A 21,678-nucleotide genomic window follows, 5' to 3' on the forward strand; every position below is an offset into this window, starting at 1 on the left:
GTGCCACCTATCAATGCCCACCAGGCACGCTTTCTCCTGGACGGATGTATACTGACGATAGTGCCCTCTTGGGTCACTCTTTTATGCTTATGTGATTATTATTGATGAACGTAGTTAGGTTTAAGGGGTCTTCTGGTGTATGGGCAACTTTGCGGTAAATAAACAGGATTACACTATTTACTGCTGTTCTTGTGTTTTATGACCTGTGTTGGAGCCCCTGTACCAGTTGATCCTGTTGGATGGTGATGATCCATTTTAAAGTGGGAGGCAGAAGGCGACAAAGAAGACTGGGCTGGTTGCCGCTAGTAAAAGAGCTTCAAAGAAGATAGCGACGGCCAGCCCCGAAGAAGGCACCGGAGAAGAACCGGGGAGCGCCGAGACGACACCGGAGAAGACGAAAGACGACCCCCGAAGTCAGAAGACGACCCCCAGAGAGCGGAGAGGTCCCCGGAGCTGACTAATAAATGATTTTAAAAACCTGTGTTGTGTTTTTGTTTTATTGACACTTTTCCTTCAGGTGAATGGGTAGGGGTACGATGTACCCCATACTCATTCACCTAGGGTGGGGGGCCGGGATCTGGGGGCCCCCTTATTAAAGGGGGCTCCCAGATTCCGATAAGCCCCCCGCCCACAGACCCCGACAACCAAGGGCCCGGGTTGTCGGGAAGAGGCCCTGTCCTTATCAACATGGGGACAGGGTGCTTTGGGGTAGGGGGGCCGCAGGGCGCATGTTGAGGGCATGCGGCCTGGTACGGCTCGGGGGGGGGGGGGGGGCGCTCACTCGTCCCCACGCCGGGCAGCGTGCTCTGATATGGATTGTGGGAGAACATTATTGGGGGAACGTTTTTTCGGCGTAGGGGGGTTCTCCTTACAATCCATACCAGACCTAAGGGCCTGGTATGCTCCTGGAGGGGAACCCATGCCGTTTTTTTTTGTTTTTTTTATTTGGCATGGAGTTCCCCCTCATGATTCATACCAAACACGGCATCCAGAATTGGCGGGAATCCAAGCCGGATCCCCTTCGCTTCTATGTCGGCCTTTTCCCCTTTGCGGCGAGCTGGCTCCCGCGACGGGGCTCGTAGGTGGTCAATCTCGCCGAGAAAAGGAGCGAGATTGACACAATATCGCGGTCACCTACTGTAAGTTCACAGCAATAGTCTCCAAATGCAAATACCACACTTCGGGGGTTATTTACGAAAGGAAAATCCACTTTGGGGAAGATCTGAAATGAGGGAAAGCTCTGCTGATTTTATTATCCAATCATGTGCAAGCTAAAATGCTAGTTTTTATTTTCCTTGCATGTCCCCCTTGGATCTACAGCGACTGCACTTCCAAGTGCCCTTTCAGTGCAATTTCAAGTGTAGTTTGCACTTGTAATGCAAAGTGGATTTGCCTTTAGTAAATAACACCCTTAGAATCAACACCAGACCTTTTACCTGCTTAAATTCTGAAGAAATAACAATGGAGTAGCCCACACCTGGCCATGAAACAGCTTTTGATTCAATTGTGCAATTACTTTTGGTCCCTTGGAAAAGGGGGGGTGGCTGCAATACCTAAACCCTTCCTCCGATTTGGATGTACATACCCTCAAATTAAACCCAAAAGTGTGCACTTTCAGCCCATATCCATTATATAACTATATTGAATATATGCCAGAAAAAAACTCAAATTGTGCCTGTGTCCAAATATATATGGACCCAACTGTGTGTAAATATATATATATATATATATATATATATATATATATATATATATATATATATATATATATATATATATATATATATATATATACACATACACACATACATTATATATATTCATACGTACAAACATACACACATATATTATTGGTTAGAAGACAGAAAAGTAGAAAATCCAATGCAATTATCTAATCCTCAATTTTTTAAATTCAATTTTAACCACTTAAGCCCCGGACCAATATGCAGCCTAAAGACCCAAGGTGTTTTTACAGTTCGGGACTGCGTCGCTTTAACAGACAATTGCGCGGTCGTGCGACGCGGCTCCCAAACAAAATTGGCGTCCTTTTTTCCCCACAAATAGAGCTTTCTTTTGGTGGTATTTGATCACATCTGCGGTTTTTAGTTTTTGCGCTATAAACAAAAATAGAGCGACAATTTTGAAAAAAAAGCAATATTTTTTACTTTTTGCTGTAATAAATATCCCCCAAAAACATATATAAAAACATTTTTTTTCCTCAGTTTAGGCCGATACGTATTCTTCTACCTATTTTTAGTAAAAAAAATCGCAATAAGCGTTTATCGATTGGTTTGCGCAAAATTTATAGTGTTTACAAAATAGGGGATAGTTTTATTGCATTTTTATTATTTTTTTTTTTTTTTACTACTAATGGCGGCGATCAGCAATTTTTTTCGTGACTGCGACATTATGGCGGACACTTCGGACAATTTTGACACATTTTTGGGACCATTGTCATTTTCACAGCAAAAAATGCATTTAAATTGCATTCTTTATTGTGAAAATGACAGTTGCAGTTTGGGAGTTAACCACAGGTGGCGCTGTAGGAGTTAGGGTGCACCTAGTATGTGTTTACAACTGTTTGGGGGTGTGGCTGTAGGAATGACGTCATCGATCGTGTCTTCCCTATAAAGGGAATGACGCGATCGATGCGCCGCCATAGTGAAGGACGGGGAAGCCGTGTTTACACACGGCTCACCCCGTTCTTCAGCTCCGGGGAGCGATCGCGACGGAGCGGCTATAAACAAATAGCCGCGCCGTGGTCCCGGATCGCTCCCCGAGCGGACCCGACCTCCGCATGTAGCGGGGGGGGGGTCCCGATCGGACCCCCCACCCGCTAATAGGCGAGGACGTACGTGTACGCCCATGTGCCTGTACGTGCCATATTGTGGACGTACATGTACATGCGGGGGTCGGGAACTGGTTAATGGCCGTTTATTTTGAGGCATTTAAGATTTTTGCTTATTAATTATAATTGTCCGGCTCAGAACAAAAAAAATATTAAATAGTTAGAAAGCCTAGCATGTATATTTATTGTAAACTATTTTTTGTGGTGTTTTGGCCAGAGTAGGGAAACCCACCAGAAAAGATAACCCCCCTTGAAAGACCTTTCTTAACCTGGTGATAATGGTTACCAGGACAAATAGAGATGCGGAATGTTTCAAAGGAGCCAACCCTTCTGGCTCTATACACAACTTAAAGAATATATACACTTTAACAAACAAAAACAACTGTGCTGATCTGGCATTCAAAATCAAAAAGGTGTACATTTTTTTTTTTTCTCATCAAAAAGTCAGTCCTCGCGGACCACCAATATACACAAGTTACAGTAGCAAGAGTATAAATCAAACACAGTCACAGAGATACTTGTAGGCCTTTGGTTATACAAATAATGTCACAGTGGGATAGTAAGGCATAACTGGGAGCTTTCGGGATTTGTCTCTAAGAGGATACAGCTGCCCCCCGCTGCCCTGGCATTGGGGTTCGATCGGACCGACTTCCAGATCCGTTTTCCATTTTCAATAGAAAAGATAGAGTAAAAGTTAGAGAGGGGTATAGAAAGGTTTATCAGAGTGAAGACAGGGAGGGGGGAAGAGAGGCGGAGAGGGGGGGGGGTGGTGGTGTCTGCACGAGCAGGGTCGGTGTAAAGCGCCCCAAGGGGGCGTAGCTATAGTCTAAGTCGTTCATGTACATATAGGGCAACATAAGGAACAGGCAATATACCTGTCATTGGTTTGGCACTGGGCATTCGGTCTCTCTGAGGCTCTGTCCCTCATCCGAGTATTTAAAAATGTTGTAAAGTTGCCATGTCTCAGAGTATGTCTCGTGGCGTTGTTGGCTAGAGAGTATCAAGTCCTCCATTCGGCTGATCTCGTCCACCTTACGTAGCCAAAAAGCAATAGTCGGAGGGTGAGGTGACTTCCATCGGAGAGGTACGCAGGCCTTGGCCGCGTCCAGGAGGTGGCGAACCACGGATTTCTTGTAGACCCCTGATGGCATATTGGTTGCGTGCAGGAGGAAGTAACCCGGGTCATCTGGTACCACGTATCCTGTGAATTTTTGGGCGATCCGTCGCACCTCTCCCCAGAAGCCCCTGATCCGTGGGCAGGTCCAAAGGACATGTAGTAAGGTGCCCCTATCCCGCTGGCATCTCCAACAGACGCCAACAGTGTTGGGGAACAGCTTATTTAGGAGGTCTGGGGTCCTGTACCAGCGGGAGAGAATCTTGTAATTCGTCTCCTGTGTGTTTGCACATAGGGAGGATTTGTGTGTGAAGTGAAGTATGGATTGTTTTTTGGCGGGCGAGAACTGTGTGTTCAGGTCCCTTTCCCATTTTTCCAGGGCTGGCAGCCGATATCCTCCAGGTGGTGTTATCAGCATGGCATACAGTAGGGAGAGAGCGTGTGGAAGCACTCCAGACTCCTCGCACATCGCCTCCAGTTCAGTCATTGGTACCTGTCTCGTCGGGGGGGCAGGGATGCTACTTAAAAAGTGAGTCAGCTGATTCGCTCTCAAAAAATCGAGACGGTAGGCGCCGTTAGGGTCTGTCAGTTCCGCTGCCGACCTCCATTTCCCCCCCCCGCACTGAAATGGGATGCCTGAAAGAGGCCATCCCTCATGAGGTTAAGAAACCTCCTATCCCGTAATCCCGGACCGAAGAGGGGGTGACCAATAATAGGTCTGAGAGGGGAGTCCCCAGAGGCCAGGGACCGTCGAGCCATAAGGTCCGCACAGACCCTAACTGTGTTTCCTATTAAGGGGTGGCTTCTGGTCGCGGGAGGGAGTGGGGCGGAGCACCACGGTGCGCGGCGCAAGGAGATGTCGATCTGATCCTGTTCTATTGTCGTCCACAGCTTATTATGCCCGTGACGGCACCAATCAGTCTCACCAAATGTATTGAGTGATAGTAGGTCCGAATGTCCGGTAGGGCCAAGCCCCCATGTATTTTAGGGAGGGACAGAACTGATCTGTGTACCCGTGACTTTTTCCCCGCCCAGAGAAAGTGAATGAACGCTGAGTGTATTTGTTTAAAATAATCCCCAGGGATGCGAATCGGGAGGGCCTGCAGGAGGTACAGAAATTTGGGAAGGATCGTCATTTTTAAAATGTTACATCTGCCCACCCACGAGTGCAGTCCGCTAGTCCACTGAGTTAACAATTTCCGGACCTCTGTCAAAAGGGGTGGAAAGTTCAGTCGGTAGAGGTGCGAGAGTGTGGGAGGGATGAAAGTCCCTAAATATTTGAGCGCCACTGCCGTCCACCTCAGACCGAATCCCGTCTTAAGCCGGGTAAGGTGGTGTTGTGAGATCCCTATACCCATGGCCTCCGACTTTGACAGGTTGTATCTTTAGATTGGAGAGTTTACCATAATTATCGAATTCCCGGAAAAGGGCTGGGAGGGAGGTGTCGGGGTCTGTGAGGGTGAAAAGTAGGTCGTCTGCATAAGCGGATACTTTATATTGTGCGTTCGTGGTAGCGACGCCCTTGATGTCAGGATTCAGCCGGACATGGCACAGAAATGGTTCTAGTGACAGAGCGAACAAAAGGGGCGAAAGGGGGCAGCCCTGTCTCGTCCCATTAGTTATCGGGAATGAGTCTAATAGAACCCCGTTAGCTCTTACTCGCGCCGTCGGACCAGTGTATATCGCCGCCACCCAATTTCTCATCATTTCTCCAATCCCTACATGTTCCAGGGTCGCCATCATAAACCGCCAGTCCACCCGATCGAACGCCTTTTCGGCGTCCGTTCCAACCAACAGACTCGGTGTTTTGTTGGTAGTCACCATGTGTATCAGGTTGAGTACCTTAATGGTATTGTCCCGGGCTTCCCTCAAGGGGACAAAGCCCACTTGATCCAGGTGTATCAGGCTCGGGAGGTGTCTCTGGAGCCTAGATGCCAAGATTTTGGTAAACAACGGTGTACATTTTTTTGTAATGCTTGCCGTTTACTGCATTCAAGAAAACAACTGAATTCACACATTTGTGGTGCCTTATGTTGAATCTTCATGCGTTGCAGCAAGGACATTTTTCAACACAGCAGAACATTTTTAGCACACCTGCACCACAGCACACAGACAGTTTGCTGAAACAGGCATGCATTGTGGTGTGCTGGTAAGGTTCATTGGGGCTGATGACAGCCAGTTTTGTGCATTATTGCAATACGCAAACGTGAATCCAGTGTGAATTATGTAGCATTAAAAACTAGGGAACCTTGTAAATGGGTTACACTCTGTTTTCCCAGACATGTAGAAACCAATTTGCTTGCATATACATCAACTTAGGAAATGGGGAAATAAGTCACATATTTTACAAAAGGGTCCATTCACACGTGTGGCAACATATAGTACAGCCATTCTCAACCAGGGTTCCGTGGAACCCTAGGGTTCCTCCAGAGGTGGCTAGGGGTTCCTTGAGCTATGGCTGATTTAGCTCCTGTTTGATGGTGCCTACATAGTTCTGAGCCAATTCCACTTGGAGGAGCCAGTGGTATTACACCAATGATCTTCATAGTTCTCTGTAAGGGGGGCATTCTTACCACTACTGTAAAAAAGGGTATTCTTCTCACTGACCACCAAAGTGAGGGGCATTGTTCCCACTGACCCCCAATTATTGGGTTTTATCAGGGGTTCCCCGACACCTGAAAAAATTTTTTAGGGTTCCCCAGCGGTAAAAAGGTTGAGAAAGGCTGATATAGTATGTTACAAGCTTTGGTGCACTGTGGTGCCAGTCATTGTCAATGGCACCTAAAGCACCTCAAAACACACATACACACTCATGCATTGTTGCCTGTGGTTGTGATGCAACAATTTAGCCAATTCAGTCTGAAAACCTGTTTAACGCACTGCAACACATGCATAGTAGTTCACTTCACTGCAGTGTGAATAAGCCCAGGTCTGCCATTAACTGTAATTATAGGTTCTAAGAAAAAATATTGTGTAAAAGGCTTACTTAATGATTGCTGAGACGTTGGTTATTTCATTAAAAAAATCAAACTCTCGTTGGTAGAAATCTTTGGCAGGCCCAGACAGGGATCCAGTAATTTCCTCAACCAGCTGTTCCAGCAGATCTCCAATGTCAGCTGCAGATAAGGCATGAAGCACATGAACAGGATTACAATGCAAAGAGAGATAAATGGCTGCAACTACAATATTTGTATGGTTAGGTTTTTAGAACGTCGCCCTTTTTGTAACTAAATTTAAAGTTTTGCAAGGATACATTTGGACAAAATGGCTATAAGCGCCAAAATTAAGAAGTATGCCACTAAATATAGAGAACTAAAAAACTAAGCAGCTCCATTTTCCGATAACATTGTAAAGTGTCTATTACCCATCAGAAAGTACTTACTAGATAGATGCACTACAAAATAAACTCTGTTAGTGTTTTGAGTGGTGACGGGTTAAGAAACGGTCAGGTTTTTACCAATGTGTCCTCTTTGGAGAGATTTACCCATGTATTTTTAGTTGTCACTAGAACAGCAATGTTTATTTTTTTATTGGGGACACTTATTCCAGTGGCAACTGTCAAAGAGGGGTTTTTCTTTATTTTGGAGAGATTTTCTATTATTTCATATTGTGTCTTTGGGACAAGCATATGTAATTCTTCTCTTCTTATGCGATACAAAACCCCTCTCCACTCTATCCAAAACTAAAAAGTTTATGTCTTTAGATATTCACACAGACCTTGGATGCAGATGTATGGCAATATCACTGGTATGGGTTAAAGGGGTTGTGAAGGTAAAAAAAAAAATTCCCTAAATAGCTTCCTTTACCTTAGTGCAGTCCTCCTTCACTTACCTCATCCTTCGATTTTGCTTTTATATGTCCTTATTTCTTCTGAGAAATCCTCACTTCCTGTTCTTCTGTCTGTAACTCACCACAGTAATGTGAGGCTTTCTCCCTGGTGTGGAGAAAGCCTCTTGAGGGGGCGAGCAGGAGTGTCAGGATGCCCACTAACACACAGCTCCTTTATATGCAAAGTAGAGAGTGTCCTGACACTCCTGCTCGCCCCCTCACCCCTCAAGAGGCTCCACACCAGAGAGAAAGCCTCACATTACTGTGTATAGTTACAGACAGAAGAACAGGAAGTGAGGATTTCTCAGAAGAAATAAGGACATTTAAAAGCAAAATCGAAGGATGAGGTAAGTGAAGGAAGACTGCACTAAGGTAAAGGAATCCTCTTTTTCTGGAATGTTCCCCGAGCACTCTTGGCTTCTCGCCCTCATTGGAAGCTTCCTATTGGGGTACTCATGCAGGCCCAACCCGAGCTGCCTTGTCTACATCTATAGACCCAGTCAGAGCAGCTTGGCCTTGCCCCAATACAGAATTTGATTGACAGCCAATGGCTCCTGCTGCTACCAATCTGCCCAGTGAGGAGGGAGAGAGAGCGAGATTTATATAAATGCTCTGGCTGACTGTATTATCTTTTTACATGATGTGCAGTTTTTCTATGTCTGTATAGAATATGTCCTTGGTGCCAAATGATATGGCCCATTGTATATATATCTCCATTGTACCCTTTGTTTGCTGCTACCAAAATAAACAGTTAGGTAAATAAACGTTATAGGAGATTAAAGATACATGATGTATAATATAGCGCACATCATAGCACATATTACTCTCTCTAATGCATGGGATAGATTCTGTTGAGATAATTTTGTACAAAGAAAACAAAAAGTAATCATTTACTCACGATCCTTCTGATGTGCCTCTTCATCTAAAAAAATGTTGGTCTTCATGTTCCATATAAACTGATGAGCAAGAAGCTGGGATTTTGCAGCTGCCCATAGTATGTATTCCCGGACATAACCCATCTGAGTGTACAATAAACTTTGTGTCATTACAATCCAAAAGACAAAGCAGCACACATTATAATAAAGCTGGCGATTGATGGATTTGGTCAGTTCAGCAGGCACCAGCCAAAACTTAGATTGGTGTGTGGCCATCATTCGACAAAAGCTGATTGTTTCATCAGCTTCTGTCAAACATACATGCTGGAAAATTGTTGATTGTTGCAGGAAATAGCACTCACCTTGTCATACCGCAGAGCCTGAACAATTTGTGGAATGTAAAATAGGATGGCATCCTGTAAGAAAAATAAAACAAAAAATTTGAAGGCCAGCACAGTAAATGTTACCATATTATAAAGAAAGGGAAATAGAGGGAAGAAAGGTAACCCTATCAAAATATGAACAATTAAAATAGAACAGATGATGAAAAAAAAAAAACATAAGCAAAAGTCCACTTGTCAGAGTGGATATACAGAGATATAGGCAGATATGATATATACAAATATTAAAGCCACAAAAACATAATAAATGATTATGTAGCAATTGTGAAAATAGCTAAATTTATTTCTCTTCAAGCTATATATATATTGGGGTGCAAGTTGTTAAAGTACACCACATAGATGTGTTACTAAGTTGTGCCACTTTGTAAACATTTCACCTGTGCACTTTTCCTTCAAGTGGATAAGAAGCACAATATTGAGTCCTGGTTCACAATTATGTGATGCGAGAACCCGTATCGCATGTCAACGGCCAGTGGTTCACACTGCCCTATGCAAACAGCTGCAGATGCCAACAGAAAGTTAACAAGACCCCCAAATCTGTTCACATATCACAGTGTAAATTGTCAAATGGTGTAGGAATCGGATCGCATGGGTGTGAACACCCAGCACTTTACAACACAGGTGACAAACACAAGGCCCGCGGGCCGAATCCGACACTCCAGGCCATTTCATGTGGCCCTCGCACCTCTCCTGCAGCTTCAGGAGAGCTCCAGCCCTCCTCTGGTCCTACTCCAGACTATTACTTTCTGCTTTCAAGCAATGCATCCAGCTTCTTCCCAGCAGCAGCATAAGGAAAGGGGGGTGCACTGTGATGTAAGGGAGAGTGGTGGGACTCAACTGCTGATGGTGGGGTGGCTCTTGACATCTAATGTAAGGGGAGGGGAGGCGCTGGACATCTAATCTTACATATACAACTGGCCCTTTTGAGGGCAATCATAATGCTGATGCGACCCACGATGAAATTGTGTTTGTCACCCCTGTTTACAACATCAGGGAAGACAGGACAGTCACAATACAATTCAATACAGGAGGGATCAGAGGCCCCTGGAAGGGATAGTATGAACCCAGCCTCAAATTTATATTTTTTTCAGGCTTTTGTTTCTTTATTTTTACCCGGTGATCCTGAGTACAACACACTTCCTGTCTTAGGGTGGTTATACCTACCCACTCCACTGTATCTATGGAGGAAGCCTTGATGGTCAACCAGGATGGACATCAAACATATTTAAAGAAGATTATCTGCGATATGTCTAACTGCCTAAAAATAATAATTAACAACTGCACTCACTGTATTGTACATCCCCCATGGGGGGAGCAGGATGATATACACATTGAATGCTTGCTGTTTTATCACACTTGCTTATGATTGGTGTATGACATCTGATTTGTTGCGAGACCCAGAGTTACTTATTGAAGGTCAAATTGCCATGTGGGTCCTCTGAAGGGAGTCATTTTCCATATCCATAGTGAGGGGATTCTCACTGATGCGTGGTCAGACCCTGTAATAAGATCTTCATGTCTGGCAAGAGGCTAATTTCTTTTTTGCATTTGGAATTATTTTTGTGCAATACCTTGGACTAGGTACTTTTAATGGGTTTTTGCATGACTGCACCAATCCTCGGATTTTGTTTATATATATTATCATTTTTAGCTTTAAATTCAGCTTGCAGGAAACGACAAGGACACTGAATTTCTGGAAAGATCAACAGATGTTTTCTATAATCGCTAAAAAGGTTCTAAGCCTGGAAAATGAAAATGAACCCAGCAATTACATCTAAGGACTAGTAGACTGCAATATATATTTTTGTTCTTCGTTCAGAGTCTCTGGGTGCCGGTGGACATCGAGGGCCAGATTCACGTAGAAGTGCGGCGGCGTAACGTATCGTAGATACGTTACACCGCCGCAAGTTTTCATCGCAAGTGCCTGATTCACAAAGCACTTGCAATGAAAACCTACGCCGGCGGCCTCCGGCGTAAGGAGCGTACTTCCGTATTCCCGGACGTCTTACGCAAACAACGTGAATTTTTTAATTTCGACGCGGGAACGACGGCCATACTTCATACAGCACATACGTGTGCTGTGTACAGTTAGGGCACCCAAAACGACGACTAACTTTGCGACGGTAAACTAGACTAGCAGCGACGTAGCGAACGCGAAAAACCGTCGTGGATCGCCGTAACTCCTAATTTGCATACCCGACGCTGGTTTACGACGCAAACTCCCCCCAGCGGTGGCCGAGGTATTGCATCCTAAGATCCGACAGTGTAAAACAATTACACCTGTCGGATCTTAGGGCTATCTATGCGTAACTGGTTCTATGAATCAGTCGCATAGATACTCTGAGAGATACGACGGAGTATCTGAGATACTCCGTCGTATCTCTTTTGTGAATCTGGGCCCGAGTGCCCAGCATCCGCAGATCAGCTTCTGCAGGGAATAATCACAGCAGAAGCAGCTTGTGAGTATGCCCCCTGCAGGCGAAAGTGCAGCATCACATATATATATATATATATGTGATTCAGTGCAAAGCCGCTGCCCTGTAGAAGTAAAACTGCTTTTGGCACTCAGCAAGCGCTTAAGGAAATAACCGCACTTAGAAAAATTTTATAAAAAAATATTAGTCAAGGTAACTAGAAAAGCAAATGTACTGAGCCGTAGAACATACAATCAAGAGAAAGAAAATCTACAAATACAATACCGGTGGGAATGATCGTAGAACTTTAACTCCATACTGTGCAGTTAGTGGATGTGGAGGATACATGCTGGAGAAGTAAGAAAGCCCAGTGGGTGGATCAGTTGGTGCCCAGCAAAGAATGTGGCTGAGTTCAGGGGCATCAGCATCGATCGTATGCCACGTTACCAAATACTGCAAGTGAAAAAGAATAATAATTTGCTCTAAATTCATTAAATTACATTCATTATTAAACATGACCTCATAATAGAACACCAAAACACTTACTTTTATAGCTTCTGGGATGTCATTGACAGCACCTGGATCCAGTCTAACTAGGCGAGTCACTTCTCCTCCAATGGCTTCAGTGTTTTTAAATCTGCAAATGAGTATTTGGAATGGTAAATGTCACTAGCAAGTAAAATCTTTAGGCTTCATTTCCATGGACGTTTTTACAGCCACTTTCTTTGGCCTTTTTTACAGCTTAAAAACGCCTGTACATGTTTTTTTTTTTTTTTGAGCTGGAGCTCAAAAACGCTGCGGTAGCGTTTTTTAACGTCTGGCGTTTTTACAGCTCTACTCTGGAGCTTCAGAACGCACTGGTCCTGGTTTTTTTTGCAGCTTAAAAACGGCTCAGCCATCTACAGCTCAAAAACGTCATGGTGGGCATGAGGCCATAGACTTACATGGAGAGCTGTTTTTAAGCTGCAAAAAATGCTCAGAAAAGTGGCTGTAAAAACGTCCAAAAACGTCCATGGAAATGAAGCCTTAAAGATAAACAAAAAAAATAACGCTAGCAGGTTATTACATTTCTACAACATTTTGGTCATTTATTCTAACAGGGGGCTCATTCTATGAGCAATCTATGGCAGCAAACTTGGGTCTATAGCTGGTATATCTAAAGGGAAACACATTTTATTTGACAGACTACAGAATAAGTAAGGCCATTGTCAGCTTTTTGTTATCATCTGATCCTTATAGGGGATATTTCACTGAAATGACCTGTGCTGTAGACTTAATAGACAGCGAGAGGATATCACTTCAAAGTGAGGGAAAGAAACAGTTTCTACCAGGACAAATGTCTCCATTGGACATTCTACTCCTGGTCCTGTAACAACTGGACAAATTGGATTTTCCGTTACTTCCAGTCTCAGTTAATCTCACCATTTCACATCACAGTTTCCCCTGACCTCCCCTTCAAATCACTCCCCCCAGCTGTATCCTATGTTCCCTTTCACATCACCCCCCACAGCGGTGTCCTCTGCCCCCTTTCACAGCTCCCACACCGCTCTGCTGCAAGGACAGCAGCAGAGGCTGGGGGAAAGAAGTGGCCCTTAAATGGTGGATACGTGGCAGTCTGGGTGGGAAAGGGACTCATCTGCCATTTGGGGGGGGGGGGGGGTTGGTTAGGGTGCTGATTCCCCCCCCCTCGAATTATCAAGCACCAGCCATCAAAAAAAAAACAGAAGGGGATCCGTCCCTTCCATCTGAGTGAATCCGATCGGAGGGCCCATAAAAGTAGGATGGACCAATTCTGTTCCGCTTTGCATATGCTGAACCATCATGGACCTGTCATCCATCTGCTCCACTCATTGTGGCCTATGACCGGTTACCAAGTCGCTTAAGTGGTCCTCGCTTTTCAGAATGTTGGGCACCCCTGCCCTACTTGGACTATTCCTGGGTGTCACGGTCTTGTGCATGGTTTACAGCTGCCATTACCATCCGAGCTTGTCCCCCCTCACACTAGGTACTTCTATACCTATACAGTCAATAAGTTACATTCACCTTGTTGGTAACTGGACTGCCAGGTGAGGGGAAATGCTCCAGGCCAAGTTTACATTGTCTTTCCATTGCTTCTCACTCAGGCTGATGTACTTTGATCTCCAGTTTGCCACACTGTTTTCTCCTGTCTGATCAAGCTCTAACTCGGGAGAAGAGAGAGGATTGTACCAGGTGGTTAGACGGTCAATCTCTGTAGCCTAGAAAAGAACAAACAAGTAACAGTTTAGAACGGCTATTACAAAATTTCCAGTAAATGTTAGGCCACATAAGAGATTTAGTTTAGAAAAAACAAGAGATAATTGCAGATTGCTCAATGCTTCAAGGGTTTGGGATTAGTGTAGATCCCTGTGACCTTTGTAACATGTAATGTTTGCTTTGTTACAAATACAACAATTAGTCGCAGGGCAACAGCATTATTTCCACTCAAAATCTCTAACATAGTAGAGGCCTAAAAGAAGGCATGTGGTGGACCCTTGCTGGGATACCAATTACATAATGAGAGGCACAAACATTCACCAGAAATTAACAAACACATATAGATTTTATATGGTTAAAACACAAAAAAAACAAGCCACATACCAACAGAGATAAGAGAAGAGTCCTCCTTTTCATGTAATATTTGTGAAGTTGCGTCCCTCTGTTTGTTTTCTTTGTTAGCCCTGTGAAGAGTAGAGTGTCACCTTACAATCTAAGGTATAAACGCACTGACCAACAGAAGATTTATTCTGTTTGCAAAGGATGGCACTGTGTTTTATACAGTGTAGATCTATATAGCTATATCTAGATCTACACTGCACAGATCACTATGACACTGTGCCATCCTTTGCAAACAGAATAAATCTTCTGTTAGTGCGTATATATATATTTTTTTCTATATTACAAAAGATATAGTTGCAATGGGTAGGGTTCACAAACCTGACTTTTTAGAGATAGTAGACATGCCGCTGGATAATGGGTATGTGTTGATCCAGCCTTGTGTGGTCTGCTGTCGAGAACCCACCGTCACATCTAAATTGCTGCGAGTGACATCCACAATAACAGACAAACTATGTACTGAAGGATCTTGATTATCTGTAGAAAAAAAAATGACATGCATTAACCACTTAAAATTAAGGAAATACAATATTTTATAATAGGGAACAGGCCAGTCATCCTTGACAAGGGTATAGTTTCCCAGTGTACTGCTCCACAAACTTTCATCACATCAACACATTTCTTTACAGATCTCCACTGTAACAGTGCACTGTTTATACTGACCTTTACTGCACTAATGTACTTCTTTGCTAATCACTTTCCCTCTGCCTGCCACCACTGCAACATATACTTCTAAACTGACTACCACAAATGTATTGGCACACAGCTGCCAATGTAACCAGGCACTTCTCCACTGACCACTGGCCAATGAAATACCATATACCAAAAACTTGGAAAACTGGAAACTGGAGCAGCCAGGATCTGGAGCAACTGTGCATGGCAACCAATTAGCTTCTACCTTTTATTTTCAAAGCTTAAAGCGTCCGTTAACCCAAAAACCTGTAATAAATGTATTTTCCTGCTTGGCTATGCCCTTCCCCTGTACTTTGACCACGATATATCAGGGTTGCTGAGCCTTGACATAGTTGTCAGCATACAAGCTTTTGTCATATGACACAGCCCAGCTCTCTGTCTCCTGTGTCCTCTCCTCCATCATGTCCCCCCCTCTCTGACTGTCTGCTGGTGTCAGTGAAAGCCCACGCCCCCCCCCCTCCCGCTGCTGCTGCTCTCATATTTAACATTAAAAGCTCCCATCCCCTCTGTATTAGAACAATAAGTTCCCCTGTGTCTGTGCCTATTCGGGCAAAACAGAAATTATTAGGCGCTTTGTCTCACGGGGGAAGGATTCCATGCTTCAACATTGGCCCCTGTGGTTTATGTGTGGCTTACACTGTTTTTAAGAAGCCAGTGTACATTCCTGTCTTTCCTTAATTGCAATCATTATCCCAGGTGCAGTGACGTCACTCTATATAGTTGTGCCTGCCTCCGGAGGTGTGATCACATATAGACTTGGAGCGCCACTCAAAGCTGGAGAATAACAGGTGTCCCTACGGTAATAAGAAAGTGGGAGCAGGTGCCTATTCAGGAGCGTAAACATATGTGGGGTAAGACGCCGCTCAAAACAGACCCACCTATGGTGTATGGGAGGAGCAGCGCTGGATGAGGCCATACACAGCCATATCTACATCTGAAGCACTGGGATGGTTTTCAGTGGCGTCTTACCCTGCATATGCCTCCAAAGGTGTGCTGTAGACTGGATTTGCCTGACCCTAACTTCCTTCCCTTCTGCTGACCGCAGGACAATTCTTCTGTACAAACATACCAGTTCACAACAAGTGGTCTCTGATGAAGCTCATTAAGTGAAACGCGCAGAGATTATATAGCTGTTCAGCTCCCATCTTTAAACATTGTACTATTGCTGTTATTATTCAGATTGGGCTGAAAGCTATATTTCATTTACTTAGTAGATGAGGTTGACAAAAGACACAAGTTTTAAATGACTATTGCACCTTGAACTACATATTTTATCTTTTGTATGAAATAAACTTGATTTTTAAAGAAAAACTTGCTGTCTGTGTCTATTCCTGAGGTGCTGAGCACTGCAAAAGTCCCATTTTTGCAATAATTAGTTGAGGAAAATGCTGGATCAAGTGTAAAATGCATGTTAAACAGAAAGGTTTTTATGAAGCAAAGTATTTTTACCTGGAGGAACCAGCTGGTTTGCAGTAAGATACTTCTTATCGGAAAACATGGCCGTCCAAAACTTTATCAAGATGCTAATATCTTCTCTCAGCTGCTTATCGGTTTGTGTTGGGCATTTAGGCGCAGAACTACCCAAGGATAGAGCACACAACATATTTTAAATACGATTGGCAAAACAACATATGTTTTAAGTCAAGCGGTCTTCATAAGCATGGTCTTGAAAATAAAAAGAAAGAAAAAAAACATGTATATATATACCTGAAATAATCAAACGATGTGGAATATATTTTCTCTCTTAGAACATTACGAATGGTGGAATTTGGGACCACATCTGCATGCAGTAATGATAACCCAAGAGTCAATAGCCTGAAATGGGGAGATATTTCTTTAGGAAAATTGCAAGGTCAAAAAATATATATGTCAACTTCCATAATTAAAAAACATTTCCAGCTGATGTGTTCTCTTAATATAACCAAGACTAAGAGGACCTACTTGAACCTAGGACCAATGGCTGCCACATGTCGGTTTATGCTGCCTTTTGATGCTCCAATATTCAGAGAGAGGGAGCGCTGTAGAAGGCTAGAGAATATCTCAATCTGGTCTGAGCTGCAGTACTTGGCGATTTCAAACCTCTGCATCAGGAACTAAAAGAAGATCAACACAAAAAAGTTTTCCACACTGAAACTTTTTTTCCTTTTAACATCAGAAGAAAGTTTTATTTAAACACATTCAAGCATACATGTTCCATAAATACTCACAAAAGAAGGTAAAGTTGTAATGTACAAAACAGTAGAAAACAATTAGGCAATCACAGCTTCCAACTGTATAGAGCTTGCTAGAGAGAACATACAGCCCCACCTATTGGCTGAAAACAGAAATTACAGTGCCAATAGAGCATTAAAGCAGGGGTTCACCCAAAAATAAACATTCTGACATTAGCTATATGCCTCCAGCATACTGCTAACATCTGCAGTATGCTGTTTTTTTTTTTTTTACTTATCGTTATACGAGCCCTTGTTATCCGGCTCCGAGCGGGGGATTACTTCCGGGTATAGGCGTTCCTAAGCAAAGAGGAGTTGATTGACGGGCTGCTAAAGCACGTCATGCCTTTCCGAAAATACCCGAAGTCACACTCGGGTGTTTACGGCGCCTGCGCAGTCAGCTCTACACGGCAGGCGCAGGCGCCGTAAACGCCCGAGTGTGAATTTGTGTATTTTCGGAAGGCGTGACGTGCCTTAGCAGCCGTCAATCAACTCCTCTTCGCTTAGAAATGCCCATTCCCCGCAGGATTCCCTGCTCGGAGCCGGTAAACAAGGGCTCATATAACGATAATTACAAAAAAAAAAAAAAAACAGCATACTGCAGATGTTAGCAGTATGCTGGAGCTAATGTAAAAAAGTGGATTTTTGGGTGAACCCCCGCTTTAATATTGCACACTCCAAAGTCAGATAGTAATAATCATCATTGAGTAGGAATGAGCTCCGGCGTGTTCGCACAGTCCACGTGCAGAGACCGCCAGGAAGTCTGTACGGCACTGCGCTAATCACAGGCAGGGAGACATATTTCCGATGCTCGGCTGCAGAGATCGGGAAATGTCTCCCTGCCTGTGGTTAGCGCAGCACTGTGCAGACTTCCTGGCGGGCTCTGCACATGGACTGTGCGAACACACCAGAGCTCATCCCTATCATTGACTAACCAACAGCATTCTACCCCAATATCCTATCTATAATCAGGTCTCCCACAGGTCCATGGCTTACAGGGGTAAGCCCCCAAATAAATATGCAGTAGGGAAGCATAAAAATTAGAAATAAAACCCTTCTGTATTTCACTGTGCCACAACAGCCTAAAAATAGGTGTTGGGTAAAAGTCAGAGGGCAGATTTTGTGCCTGTACTGCGTGGGACAGCTGCAAATACAGTAGTAAAAATACATGGATTGTGGTAGACCCTACAAAGTCTGCAACAAAGGAAAGGATAGCAATTTGCCAGCTCTAAAGATATGCTTTATGTGTCTAATACCATAAGCACCCAACTTAAGAGCATAAGTACATTTTGCCAGTTCCGGGTATGTGGTATTATTCCAAATAAGGCTAGAAGATTTTGTAAACCCAGTTACCCCCTTGTAGCTGTTTCACCTTACCGCATATTTTTTGCATTAACCTATATGCAGGGAAGAGACTGATGGATTTGACAAAATATTTAGATTCTAAACTTTCCGGGAGTGAAACTGATCTAGTGTGGTGAAGCATAATGAACAGGGAGGAATTCCGGGGTTTCAAGAGCCGGCCCCAAGTTGAGCAGCCACATAGTACACGCAGGGGTTCAGTAATGCTATGCCCGTTTCCTTTGATTTTTGTAATTGTTCTAGGCGGATCCTAGGTGATCCTTGCCACCAAAGTTGTCTAAAAATGCAATAGTCCGAAAAAGCTTGAGAGGCAGTACTATAGGAGCATTTTGGAGAAAGTATAGCAGTTGAGGCAAATAATTAAAAATGTAAATCATCTTCACCAAGTTAGCCCTTCCTACCATAGAGAGTCCGAGTTTTTTTCCAATGTTTAACTTTATCCTGGAATTTAGTAAGCAGTGACAGTATATTGAGACGAGAGTAGTTAAATCGGGCGAAATCACCACAGATGAGATAAAAAATTCTCCTGACTACATTATTATGACAGGGCTACTCTTGAATCAATATGCAGTTGCATTTTTTAGCTATTTTAACTGATTGCCAACCGCCCCACGTACAGTTACTGTGGGGTGGCAAATCCTGTGTGCAGAATCACGTACAGCTTATTGTTTTCAAGGTGCCTGTACACACAAGTGAGTAAACGTGCTGCCTATAGATGAGTGTAATCTGAGTTGTTGGTCCGTGTTTACACACATATACATGCAAATATGCATGCATGGGCATAAAATATTAATTTGAAGAAGTTTATTTTACTTGTGTATGCGCAAAATAAATGCCTGAAACTGTGGCCAGGAATACTGATGTTTAAACATCAGTACTGTGCAAAGGAGACTGTACAGAGATTGCACGGTCAGTTTAAAACTGCATTGTGAGCTTTAATCTTACTGAAGTGGGAAGTACATAGATCAACTTGTGCACAGTAATTTCTAGTACCCAGATTTCCTTTTGTTAGTTTAAAACGGTAAGAACAGTAAAAGTAACTGAATTATAAAACCGTTTTAATTGTGTGGCTTACATCGATCCATATATAGTGTGGATTCACTTCCGGTGGACATGGGTGAGGTTGGCTTTGCTCCGAGGCAGCCAGAGGATCAGCTTCCTTTTGCTCAGGTGAGAACACTCCAATCTTCTGCTCTACTGTCATTTGCCAAGCTCCAGCCATCTCCCGCATGAACTGTCACAATACAATATGTGTTAGCAGATAAGGAGGTATCATACAAGAGGTTTTATTATTATTTTTTTTTTTAATGTTGCAATGTGTTCACACATAATACGGTAATTTTATCTCTCTCTGCTTCATCAAATGGAGGGGCACAAAGACAGATTTTTTTTTAAATATTGATGTTGCCCTAGCTTGAGAATGGTGCTCCATTTCCAGCCACTGAAGGACATAAAGTAGGCAGACAAGTGAATATATGCATGTTCAAATAGAGAAAAAGCTTAAAGTAGCACTTCAGGTAAATTACTTAATACGCAGTTCAAATACATAAATGGGCCATCATTAAGCCTAAGCTCTGCTTTTTTGCTTTACATTGGTTAGCCCTAAGGTCTATTGCGGGCAATATGACTGACCAATGCTGACTTAATGTCTGGTGTTTCTCATGTCCTGATTTGTTGTATTTTACCATTTGTAGTGCTTTTCATTGTGTATGGGCTGGCTTTCCTTCCCCTGTTGCGTTCTTCCCACTCCCGCCCCCCACCTCCTCATCCGAACCCCTTTTCCGCTCCCTTTCCTAACCTCCCTTTTATGAGTATTGGCAGTGGTGTGGAGGCCACCCTCTTAATGTTTTATTGCCTCTGGTTATTTATTTTTTTTAGATTATTGGTCATTCAGAAACTCAAGCGGGCCTTGGAGGCATGTGGACACGGTGCTTGCACTACGCCTCCCCATGACTCCCCTAAATTGCTGTTACTCCACGTTCATTTACTGTTAATGTTCCGTTTGTTGCTGTTGCTTCCCCCAAGAGGCTTTTTTTTTATAGCCTACTTTCTTCTTTCCCCCTTTTCGAGCTTATCTCCCCAAGCCCCTCCCTCCCCTGGCCACACCCCTCCCGCGTATACAGCGTTCCGATGCTTGTGGCCTGCAGTTTCCTTATGCTTTATTAGCACTACTGTTGCGCTAACATTTGCAGCCATGTGTCCAGTGGTGGAGCCACCACCCCCTGGACATCCTCTATTGCTGGGATGTATTCCACCTATTTGGTGTTTTTTGACTACAACTACCATTTGCCTCTTTCTTTTGTTCTTTCCCCTTGCCCTTGCCCTTGCTTCTCTTCTCCCAGGGTCCTGGGCCTCGCCTGAACATCAGCCACTTATTGACGGGGGCTTCTGTTGTGCTTTTTTTTTGCTGATGAGCGTTTCCACTTTTTACCACCATGGTTACTACCCTTCTGAAAATTCACATCCATGGCTTAAATTCGCCCCTCAAAGGGGTTGTAAAGGCAAAAGTTTTTTTATCTTAATGCATTAAGTAAAAAAGCCTTCTGTGTGCAGCAGCCCCCCTAATACTTACCTGAGGTCCCTCTCTGCTCAACAATGTCCACGAGTGTCTCAGCCAGATTCTCCTTCCTGATTGGCTGAGACACATCAGCTGCGCCATTGGCTCCCACTGCTGTCAATTAAAGTAAGCTAGCCAATCAGGGGAAACTGCGGGTGGGACTTGGTTGCAGCTCTGTGTCTGAATGGATACAGAGAGCTGTGCCTCAGCTCGGGTGCTCCCATAGCAAGCTGCTTGCTGTGGCGGCACTCGACAGGAAGGAGGGGCCAGGATCACAGAAGAGGGACCCGACAAGAGAAGGATCCGCGCTGCTCTGTGCAAATCCACTGCAACAGAGCAGACGATTATGACATTTTTATTATTTTTATAGAAAAAAAACGGGACTTTACAATCACTTTAAGAGATCTAAGGTGTTTCACCACCTTAAATCTCAACAAGTGAATATTGTATGTTTGCAGGAGACCAGGTTTGCTCAGTCCTCCTCTCCTCGGTTTCTCTCCCCGAATTATCCATTGTTCCATACTGCCTCTGCCACACAAAAAAAAAAAAAGAAGAGGTGATTTGCAATCTTCTTTTCAGTTGTGCGCTGGAGATTGCAGATCTTACTGGTCAGTACTTACTTCTACAGGACACTTTTTGGGACCAAGATGTTACCATTGTTTCCTACTATGCACCTAATAGCTTCCAACACAGGTTTTTCTCACACCTCTGTAGAGTGGTCTTCCAACACCTGAAGGGCTTA

At 43.8% G+C, this 21,678-nt stretch overlaps 1 protein-coding gene across 2 annotated transcripts in view; it reads right to left on the minus strand.

The window, feature by feature from the left end:
- The window catches only part of PI4KA (phosphatidylinositol 4-kinase alpha), a 163,742-nt gene that overhangs the window by 25,270 nt on the left and 116,794 nt on the right, over nt 1-21,678 (minus strand). For both annotated transcript variants that reach the window (XM_040348472.1, XM_040348480.1), the window contains 12 exons: nt 19,455-19,613; nt 16,749-16,900; nt 16,515-16,622; nt 16,257-16,384; nt 14,436-14,591; nt 14,100-14,179; nt 13,524-13,717; nt 12,027-12,117; nt 11,766-11,933; nt 9,028-9,081; nt 8,689-8,809; nt 6,949-7,078 (listed from right to left, as the gene is read on the minus strand). In XM_040348472.1, the coding sequence (XP_040204406.1) occupies nt 6,949-7,078; nt 8,689-8,809; nt 9,028-9,081; nt 11,766-11,933; nt 12,027-12,117; nt 13,524-13,717; nt 14,100-14,179; nt 14,436-14,591; nt 16,257-16,384; nt 16,515-16,622; nt 16,749-16,900; nt 19,455-19,613 (1,541 nt within the window). The remainder of the gene's footprint in view (nt 1-6,948; nt 7,079-8,688; nt 8,810-9,027; nt 9,082-11,765; nt 11,934-12,026; nt 12,118-13,523; nt 13,718-14,099; nt 14,180-14,435; nt 14,592-16,256; nt 16,385-16,514; nt 16,623-16,748; nt 16,901-19,454; nt 19,614-21,678) is intronic.

The sequence above is a fragment of the Rana temporaria genome, chromosome 1 (assembly GCF_905171775.1).
Source record: "Rana temporaria chromosome 1, aRanTem1.1, whole genome shotgun sequence".
Lineage (NCBI taxonomy): Eukaryota > Metazoa > Chordata > Amphibia > Anura > Ranidae > Rana > Rana temporaria.